The sequence below is a fragment of the Saccostrea cucullata genome, unplaced genomic scaffold (assembly GCF_032062105.1).
Source record: "Saccostrea cucullata isolate Sc308-1 unplaced genomic scaffold, CSIRO_AGI_Scuc_v1 ctg23746, whole genome shotgun sequence".
In the NCBI taxonomy this organism is placed as follows: Eukaryota; Metazoa; Mollusca; class Bivalvia; order Ostreida; family Ostreidae; genus Saccostrea; species Saccostrea cuccullata.
Genome location: NW_026930122.1, coordinates 1 through 10,962, shown reverse-complemented (window position 1 = coordinate 10,962; position 10,962 = coordinate 1). Strand labels below are relative to the sequence as shown.

General features: G+C 32.3%; 2 protein-coding genes across 2 annotated transcripts; one reads left to right on the top strand and one right to left on the bottom strand.

Annotated features, from left to right (window-relative positions):
- Positions 1–202: 202 nt before the first annotated feature.
- On the top strand, positions 203–4,961 carry LOC134282962 (talin-1-like). The gene is made up of 3 exons (XM_062765387.1): positions 203–405; positions 854–982; positions 3,683–4,961. The coding sequence occupies exons 1-3, from the start codon at positions 274–276 to the stop codon at positions 3,812–3,814; spliced, it is 393 nt and encodes a 130-aa protein (XP_062621371.1). The 5' UTR covers positions 203–273; the 3' UTR covers positions 3,815–4,961.
- Positions 4,962–9,334: 4,373 nt separating this feature from the next.
- Positions 9,335–9,802, bottom strand: LOC134282960 (uncharacterized). The gene has a single exon (XM_062765386.1). The coding sequence runs from the start codon at positions 9,800–9,802 to the stop codon at positions 9,335–9,337; it is 468 nt and encodes a 155-aa protein (XP_062621370.1).
- Between the last annotated feature and the right edge of the window lie 1,160 nt (positions 9,803–10,962).

Genomic DNA, 10,962 nt, shown 5'->3' with positions numbered 1-10,962 from the left:
AATATAATTTATTGAATTCAGCACATTTCAGGAAGTTTTCAAAATTTGTCTTTTGTGGGGGCAAATATATGCAATATACCGCATATAGTTCTTTACAATGTATATTTGTTGATTCTTATTCTATAAATATTGATCAAATATTGATCAAAAATAAAGAAATTATTAAAACTTGAACATTTTTAAATTTTCCTATTCTAACACACTACAAATTCCTTTTGACAGGCTAAGCTGGTCGCAGCAGCTACTCATAGTTTGTGTGAATCAGCTAATGCCATGGTTCAAGGTCACGCCACAGAGGAGAGACTGATCGCCTCAGCTAAGGAGGTCGCAGGGTCAACGGCCCACCTGTTAGTGGCCTGTAGGGTCAAGGCCGACCCCAACTCTGTCGCCATGAAGAGACTTCAGGTAAGACTTCGAAGGGATCGGGTGGGGTTATTTGTTTTTTGACAATTTTTTTGGCAGATTCATTACTTAAGATTTGTCATCCTTTTCTTCATTTAACTGCCTTATTTATAATTAAGGTGAAAAAATTGTATAATTATTATGAAAACATAAATATCAGCAAATTGAAGAGGGAAAACTTCATAGAACTTGACTTTATCTTGACAACATTTTAATAGAAAGTTTGTCATGAATACCAGCAAGCAATAGTTATCTTTCCTATCAGTTGGTCAATGCACCTTAAAAAAATAAATTCTGATTGTAATCAAGTAAATAAAATTTTAGGGGGAATTGTTCAAGCTCTTTTTTACTCTCAGATCTAGCTTAGTTTTTAAAGAGCTCTGTGACAGATGAATACTTACCTTTTTTACCCATTTTGTTATTTACCTCTTTTGTGTGTATCTTTTAACAGGCAGCTGGCAATGCTGTAAAACGAGCCACAGAGGTTCTGGTGAAGGCTGCTCAACAAGCCAAACAGAGGGATGAAGACGAAGATATTGACGTCGCTGTGGATTCACGTAAAGTCGGAGGAATTAAACAGGTCAGTGTGACCTATATAAGTCAATCTGACCTACTTTCGTCTGTATTACATGTATATGGGATATACCAGTATAATTATCATATGTTTGTTAAGATAAATATACATGTAAACATTTATGTATTTACAAACCGTCCAAACTGAAAAAAAAAATCCAAACAAAACTTGAAATATGCGTATGCATCTTTCATGTGAGGATTTTTTTTTTCAAGTTGGATGGTGAATTTATTATTACGCATGTATTTATATGATTATCTTGGATCTGAAATATCAAATATTCTTTATTTCTCTGTTGTATTGGAGAAGACAAATACTAAGTTAACATTATACTAGAAAGTATAATTTAAAAATTGATAAATTAACAATCAATAAAATTAGAACAATGCAAACTGATATTATATATAGCACAAACAACTTGAAGTTAAAATTTGGTCCATTATAACTATTAACAGATGATTATGGTAATACATAACAGTGTATTGTACTAATACTCATTAAGTTTTTTAATGTATATTAATTTATACTACTTAATAATAGTAGATTGTAAATATAGAAAACATTTTGTTTATTAAAATATTTATTTCATTAAATAATTGATTATAACCAAAACATTTTTAAGTTCATTTATGGAAAAAAAAACTAAGCAATATTAATCTTCATAACTATTGTACAAGAATAAGATTAAGCTTTCAAGTAAGCCATACATTCAATGTTTTCTTTTGAAAGTGCAATTCATTCATAAAGAAGTTAGATTATTTACTAGTTATTCATTGATGAATTAAATTTGACTCATTATGCCTTATAATTATGTTATGTACAGTGTGTGTGTAATGCGATGAAGTGTTTGAGGCTATCACAGAAACACAAGGCAATCTGTGATTTCATTTTAAGGTTCACCGCCCCTCTATAAACTAAAACAAAATTTAATGTTGTAATCATCCTTCTCAAGAATTTTTAAAATCATATTGAATTAAAATCGTGCTTTCCGGCTAAGCAAATTTCCGAAAGAAATCATTTTTTGAAAATTCTTATTAGAATTCATCATACCTTGAGTGGAAATATTAATTTGATAGAAACGGCCGTTCAACTGGACAATGTGTTATAGAAGAAATTATGGTCATGCATTAATTAATTGTTCAACTGGACAATGTGTTATAGAAGAAATTATGGTCATGCATTAATTAATATCCATTATTGGAGGGGTAGTGAACCTTTATTTCATTTTATGAAGCTTTAAAATGTATGTTGATTACAAGTTATCCAGTCTAAAATGGTTTATATCTATAGATAGTTTTTGTAAGACATATTTTCTCTCAGAGTTATTTCCCTTGGTTGGGTCATCATCTAAGAGGTCAACCTGCTGATTTAATTATTTTCCCCTTTGTCTAGCCAAATTTAAGAGGATGTCGTAGAAATGTTTTTTTTTTTTTGGAAATTCTTGATTAATAAATGTTATGAAAAAAGGAGTGTTTAATAAATGTATATTTTTCATAAACCATGTTTCCAGTATAAAGAATAAAAAAAGTTGATTGAATAATTAAGGAAAATAAGCATATTGATTTTCAATATATACAGCTACCAGGGGGAAAACTTTTCTTTTTGGAGATTTTTGTTCTATTGAAATCTGATCATTTACCACCAAATAAATAAAGAAAGTAAGAAGGAAGGAAATGTGTTACTGAACACCCTCTTTAGTGAACCTTTCTCCCACCTTAAGATTAAAAAAAAGACAATGGGGGTTTTCTTTAACATAATTCAGGGCAATGATGCTGTCTGAACTGGGTAACTTGGATCATTGAATGTTTTCTTGTTTTATCAACTTTCCTCTCTGTTCTAGTTTTTCCTTGATACATGGACCTCATTCCCATGGAAACCTTTCTTATTTCAGGAAAAAAACACTGCAATTTTTTGTCAGATATCAAGTGACAAAGTATTTTTTGCTTTTTATGGTATCAACTTTCTGACTTTTCATCTCGATTGGTCTTTCTTATTATAAATATGTAATAAATTGTTTCAAATAAATTAAACAATGTATACAGTAATCTTTAAAAAAAAATGACAAAAATATAATTAATAGATTTTTTAATAAACCAGTTGGCAAGTTAATATAGAGAAATGATATTTTGTGTAAATTTACTATAGTCAGAAAGTCATCCATGTTTTCTTGCTATTTTTAGCAAATTGAGGCCCAAGAGAGGGTACTATTGTTGGAGAAACAGTTAGAGGAGGCCAGGAGAATGAAGGAGAAACTGGCCGAAAAACGAGAAAAGGCCGCACAGCAATAAATCATACAGATCAAAAAATCATACAGTGTGGCAGCACTACGCTGGATTCACTTATTTTACTGAATTTGTAATTTTCAAAACATTGGAAACATTTCTCTAAAAATGTTTCATGTAACAAGTAATTATAAAAAGAATATCGCATCAAGGTATTCAACTGTGTCTCTACATACAAAAAAAGATTTTTAAAACAGGAGAAGTGAATCTTGTTATCACACTGTCTGATTGGTTAACTGTCACAAAGTTTTTGATTGGTTAACTGTCAAGTACTGTTTGATTGGTTAACTGTCAAGTACTGTTTGATTGGTTAGCTGTCATGGACTGCATGCTATATATAATTTTTCTTTACAGTCTTCTTTCTCAATGTCTTGTCTTCATCTGTATACATGTAATCATTTTCTCCTCCATATAAAATTTTCAGGAACTCCAATTTCAAGAAGAAATGTTACGTAAGGAGAGGGAGTGGATAGAAGCCAGGGAGAAGCTGGCCAAATTTAGAAAACAGCGATACAAAGACGCGCCCCATGACAGTGACTCCTCATCAGCGTTCTAAAACAGCTTTAACCATAAACTGTATAGTGCCTGTCTATGTATTGTGATTTCAATATGGCTTCCACGCTGACCTTATAAAGGTCACAGAGAAAAGAGTTTCAATGACTCAGATGAGGGGTGTGGCTAGGGTTAAGAAAGCATTTGAATAGTGTTGGATTTGCAGTGAGTTTAGTTCTTACATGATTAGAATGATACTAGACAGAATGTATTGAGGTGTTTGTATAAAGATTTTGTACAATCAAGAGATGTGTTAAAAATGAATGGAATTTTACAGACAGATTTATAAAACCAGAGAAACATACATGGATTTTTTTACACAAGGATTTTATTGAGTACATGTATTAGAAGAATTTTTAAAGGATTCAAAGATTTGATCATCAAGCAATAAGAAATTGTTAGCCATTTATATTTTTCTAATTTAGATCTGCTGAATGTTTATTTGAAGAAAAATTAACTGAGTGCAGTTTTATGTATTATTTTATTCTACATAGAGTATGTGATAACTGATTTGTATAATTATGCAACAATATGATAACTTCTTTATCATTGATTCTGATAACAACCAATTTGTATGATGTGTATTTTATCTACTTGTGTTTGTAATACAAGTGATTACTAATATTTCTGAAAGCTGAGCATATTTTATAGAGAAAAATGTTTGCAATATGAAATATATTTTGCACATAAAAATTAATATATATACTTTAGTTTACTAATACCTATTTTGTATTTGAATGTGAGTGCAGAACAGTTTGGTCTGTGTGTGTTTGTGTTGCTAAGAAAAAATCTAAGCATGGATATGTTTTAATATAAGTTTTAAATGGATGTTAATGATAGAAAAAAAGTTCTATAACTTTATATTTTTGTTGTATGGCTTCAGTATAATCCGAATGATTAACAAGCTAGTCTTATCATAACCAGTGCTAAGCCTGTAGACGTGTTATATGTTATAACGTTACATTATTTGTATGTATTTATTTCTATCAAAGCTGATGCTTTCTATTCACTGTTTTATACTATATATATTGTGCTATATATTTACCATGCATTATCAAACCATAATGTGTCTAGATTTCAACTACAGCATGCATACTGAACTATTCAATATGATAATTATCTCACCATTAATTAATGGATAATAATATAAAATTATCTACTGTAAGACTGATATTTATCTCATTATAAGATGATAATTATCTAAAATTATCTAACATTTAGAAGATAATTATCACACTTTTCCTGAAAGATAAACTCATCATTACTCTATCAATATCTATCATTAAAGATTTAGGAGTGATTATGGTGTTTCTAAGCATTATTGTCTTTACTTACAATAAAATGTACAGTTTATCAAATGAAAACAGGAATTATAGCTATCACATTTTGATATCCTTGGATCTTCATGGATAAGAAAAATTAAAATCCCTTTTAGAAATAAGCCTTACTTAGATAACCCCTGTTATAATGTTCTTTAAAGAAAGGAATTTAAGATTGTTAATAAAATCTTTTGTCCTCCCTCATTGTATTATATTTACAGAATTATATTTCATTTTCACTCAGTCTTTGGTGGGTGTTACATCTAATCGTGTATAAAATCGTACTCTTGTTAATATCTCCCTATGTGACAACATGAACTGCATATCAAAGATTTTAATTCATGATGCTTATGTATTGACGTGTTATAAATGATGATAATAAATATATGTATAAGATGTCTATATTTTGTTGTTGGTTTTTTTGCATTGGTGAATTTCACTTTCGTCGGTGAAAAGTCTTTCAGTTGGTCGTCTGGCACCTGAAAGGTATAATAGATAGCCCTACTAACAACTATTTAGAAAATATAACAAGAGTTAGTTTTCTAAAAGAAGGTCATAGTTCAAGGTCAATGTCATGGGATAAAAATAATGGTAAGAAAGAAGATACTGATTACAAGGAATGTATATGTGGAATATTACAACTCTAGCAGCAACTGTTTCAATGTTTTAGGTAAGGATAAAGTAGCTCCAAGGTTGGGGTCAAACACATGGGCATCGAAAGATTAATATTCAAAAACACTTATTCTTCTCACGAACCACTGTGTCAAAATAAGCTGATTTTTAGCTCTGCTGGTCAGACCAGAAGAGCTTATGCGATAGTAAGGTGTCCGTCGTCCGTCCGTCCGTCTGTCTGTCTGTCCGTCTGTCTGTAAACAATTTTTCAAAACGCTACTCCTCCTACAGTTTTGGTCTGATTTCAATATTACTTGGCACACAAGTAGACTACACTAAGATACATAAAATAGTGCATCGGTTTTTGATTTCAATGAACGTTGTTGCTATGGTTACTAAAAATAGAATTTTCTTTGAAATTCCTTTAAAACGCTACTCCTCCTACAGTTTTGGTCTGATTTCAATATTACTTGGCACACAGGTAGACTACACTAAGATACATAAAATAGTGCATCAGTTTTTGATTTCGATGAATGATGTTGCCATGGTTACTAAAAATAGAATTTTCTTTGAAATTCCTTTAAAACGCTACTCCTCCTACAGTTTTTGTCTGATTTCAATATTACTTGGCACACAAGTAGACTACACTAAGATACATGAAATAGTGCATCGGTTTTTGATTTCAATGAACGGTGTTGCCATGGTTACTAAAAATAGAATTTTCTTTGAAATTCCTTTAAAACGCTACTCCTCCTACAGTTTTGATTTAATTTCAATATTACTTGGCACACAAGTAGACTACACTAAGATACATAAAATAGTGCATCAGTTTTTGATTTCGCTGAACGGTGTTGCCATGGTTACTCAAAATAGAATTTTCTTTGAAATTCCTTTAAAACGCTACTCCTCCTACAGTGTTGATTTGATTTCAATATTACTTGGCACACAAGTAGACTACACTAAGATACATAAAACAGTGCATCGGTTTTTGATTTCGAAGAACGGTGTTGCCATGGTTTCTAAAAATAGAATTTTCTTTGAAATTCCTTTAAAACGCTACTGTGTCCTACAGTGTTGATTTGATTTCAATATTACTTGGCACACAAGTAGACTACACTAAGATACATAAAATAGTGCATCGGTTTTTGATTTTGGTGAACGGTGTTGCCATGGTATACTAAAAATAGAATTTTCTTTGAAATTTATTTAAAATGCTACTCCTACTGTTTTGGTCTGATTTCAATATTACTTGGCACACAAGTAGACTACATTAAGATACATAAAATGGTGCATTTGTTTTTTATTTTGATGAACGATGTTGCCATGGTTACTAAAAATAGAATTTTCTTTGAAATTTCTTTAAAACGCTACTCCTCCTACAGTTTTGATTTGATTTCAATATTACTTGGCACACAAGTAGACTACACTAAGATACATAAAATAGTGCATTGGATTTTAATTTTGATGAACAATGTTGCCATGGTTACTCAAAATTGCATTTTCTTTGAAATTCCTTTAAAACGCTAGTCATCCTACAGTTTTGGTCTGATGGCAATGGCTTCTTTTCTCATCCTTTGTTATAAGTACAAACCAGTAGAGCTACAGTCTCGACAGAGACTTCTGTTTTCTGGAAATATTCTGGGGTACTCCCAGGGCTAGAACGGGGCCACAATAAGTATTACAGGAGGACAATATCTGGTGAAGAACTGCTGATTGCAAAATATTATATATACAAAATAAAGCAATATAGATTTATGATGTCTTAATTCACTTAATGATATCTAATACACATTTTTTGAGTTAATGAGAAACATGCATTTTGTCGGGCCCAAGAACCAAACTGTTTTCCTTAGGCCGAAGGCAGACGGTTTGGTTCGAGGATTCTACAAAATGCATTTTGCAAAGAACGCAATCAAAAATGTTTTGTTATTCGTTTTATTCCAGTGTTTTGTTGTACTCTCAGTCCAAAATCTCATCGACAAGTCCAACATCTTGCTCATCGGTCAAACACCGTTTTTATTCCATTCAGTAAAACATGAAAAATGAAAAAAAAAGGTATATATTTCTATAGGAACAAATCTTTAAAGTTTTAACGATAAGACAATATGTTCACACCCACCTAATTTACACCCCTTTTGCTTTTGTACGTATTATTTATGGGAGACATGTAGATATTTCTTTGACTTTTTATATACAAAAACATTATAATGATCGCTTGATAGCGCCTTTTTGGCGGATGGACACCCTGTAATATTTAGATCCGCCCTTTTAATTTAATTTGAATAGAATCTCTAAGAATGTTACTAAATTATACGCAGAGTATATATAAGATTTATACCACTAATTATAAATGTATGGATATTTAACAGCTGAATAAGATCAGTGATACATCTTATCTGTTGATTAAACTTGAATCGGATACTGTAAAATGACATATTTTCGTGGGGTCAAATTTTAGAGGTTTAAATTAATTTCGTGATTTAAATTATTTTAGAAGTAATGCTTATGAAATTTATTTTGGGGTGGTTTTAAATTTGATGGGTCTCTGCATACCTCAAAAACAACGACAATTTTATCAATTTCATGAATTTGGACTGGATCTACAGTGCGTAAGTAAAATGTCCAACAGTAAAAAAAATCTTTTCCTTACATTGACATTAGCCGAAATGGTGAAGTGTACCAGACATAAATTCCAAACAAATATTAATTTTGGTGAATAATCTTTTAGTACATATATTTCTATGATTAATTGAGTTGATACATATTATATTACTTTTCCAATGTAAATATTAGGAAGGATTTCTTAAGTGTAGCCATTTTGTTATGCACGCACGAGTCACTGTATTGTTACTTAATATGTCTCAGTTACATATCAAAAATATATAAATTAACGTGAGATATAAAGCAATCATGTATGTAGCTTGAAAGAACATTTAATGCTGCATTTACTAATTACACAATCTTTACAGTAGTTGTCTACATGAAATAAATGCAAGCATCAATAAAAGTGTAGCCATTTTGTCACAGGTACGAAAAACGTCATTTTACGCAATGCGTACATATGACGTCGGGATTGTCAAAGTATTATCACCGTGGCTTTTTGTGAACATGCAGGAACCCCCCACCCCACCCCACCCCCACCCCCGCCCTACCCCAACCCCGATGTTCAAATATTATAAATCTTTCCTCGGGTAATTTTGTGAAAACAAAATTCCGTCAGGTGACTTATATATAGGTGGTACATTTTTCGCTTACTATGACACTGTGCTCGAACACGTTAAAAAGTCACCCATCGATTATTATTATTAATTATTATTTCATTTATTTTTAAAGCGCAAAATCACATATTGTTTCTATACGCTGTACAATGGTTTTGCTAACTTTTAATAACAATATATCAATAAAACCTATAAATTTGTTATGGAAAGTAAATAATCGATAAAAATAGAAGTACCTTATATAAAACATAGTAGTAAGATGAAATTGGTTAACGTAGACAAGGCAAAATAAAATGAAAATAAAACTTATGTACACAGAAAAGTACTTCTGAAGTTAACACATGGAGTCCTAGATGTTATACTGGAATTTTACATTCATAGGTTATATTCACGCTTGAATAAGAGTGTATTTAGGTTCTTGCGGAATGCTCCATGTGCTTCAAGCTCTCGTAGTTCTAAAGGCAGGTTGTTCCACAGTTGTGCACCCAATGTGCTTATGGCTCTTGCACCATATTTGTTCGATGATTTCTTTACTATTACTTTCCATTTGTCAGACGATGATCTTAAAGTCCTTTGTGGCTGATAAGTTGGGCATAACTCTCTGATATAGGATGATGCTGAGGAGGAGTTTAGAGACTTGTGCATGGTAGTCAGCACTTTAAACACAACACGTTGTTTTACAGGCAGCCAGTGCAATTGTTGAAGTACTGGCGTGATATGTTGTCTGTAGAACGTTTTTGTGAGACAACGCGCAGCATTGTTCTGAGCCACTTGTAATCGGTGCATGGAAGGATGGGTTGTGCCTAGCAGAAGGGCATTGTGATTGGGATACGACTGTTGCATTGATGACCTTTGCACACGCTTCCTGGGTGAGATGTTGTTTCACCTTGGAGATTCTTCTTATGTTAAAATATATCGAATCTTTTTTACCATTGAGTTGACTTGTAGTTCCATTGATAAGGTGGTATCCTGGGCAGCACCGAGGTTTTTAAAAGATGTCACTATTGCCTCGCCAATCTTCAGGTGGATGTTTCTATCACGGTACTGTTTATGGGCACTGGCAATCACGATTATCTTTTTTTTTGCATCATTAATGTTGAGTTTGTATACAGTCATCCAGGTTCGGACATTTGCTATGCACTCCTCCATAACCTTGACTTGTTCCGTATTCCTGACATTGTTTTTTTTTACTCAGACGGTTGTACAATTGAGTGTCGTCTGCAAATCCATGACGGCTAATGTCATACTGGTTGTTGACTCTCCTGAGTGGAAGAAGGTACACCAGGAAGAGGAGGGGACGGAGAACAGACCCTTGTGGCTTGAGTGCGGCTACTCAGGTAAGACTGTATCCAACAGAGTGCCGTGTCCGTCAGTCCAACTTCCACGTATGTAGTCTCTCCAGTAAGAGGGTGTGATCAATGGTGTCGAATGCAGCACTCAGGTCGAGAAGGACCAGGAGCATGGCATCACCTTCATCCAGTACTGCTTCTACGTCTGCTTTTATTCGTAGGATGGCTGTTTCAGTACTGGTACCGGTCTTTTAAGCTGACTGCAGGTCATCATGAAGACCGTTTCTGGTGAGATTTAAAATATTCTTTACTTAAATCGTTTTAAACCTTTGTAAATAATGTACTTGTGCTGTACAGAATGAAAAGGAAGATGGAAAATAGAAATCTCATTTTTTTAATACATGTCATTGTTATTCATTCAGTCTAATTTTAGATTCATTCTTACGATATGTTAGCTCCGCCTCTCATACATGTATACATAATGTACAATGAAGGACAGTTAAGTGTTAAATTCTCTATATTTGGACAAAACATGAAATTAGTTATTACATTAAAAGTCCAAAATTATTTTTAACATTTAAATTTGGTGTCTAATATGACAAACCACTCTAATTAATTTATAAAAGTGAACTTAAGATTTAAAAGCAACAGAAGCGACCGAAAAAAGACCCAAAACACAGTGTTAAGTGCAGTTGTTCTTTGATGTCATTGAAC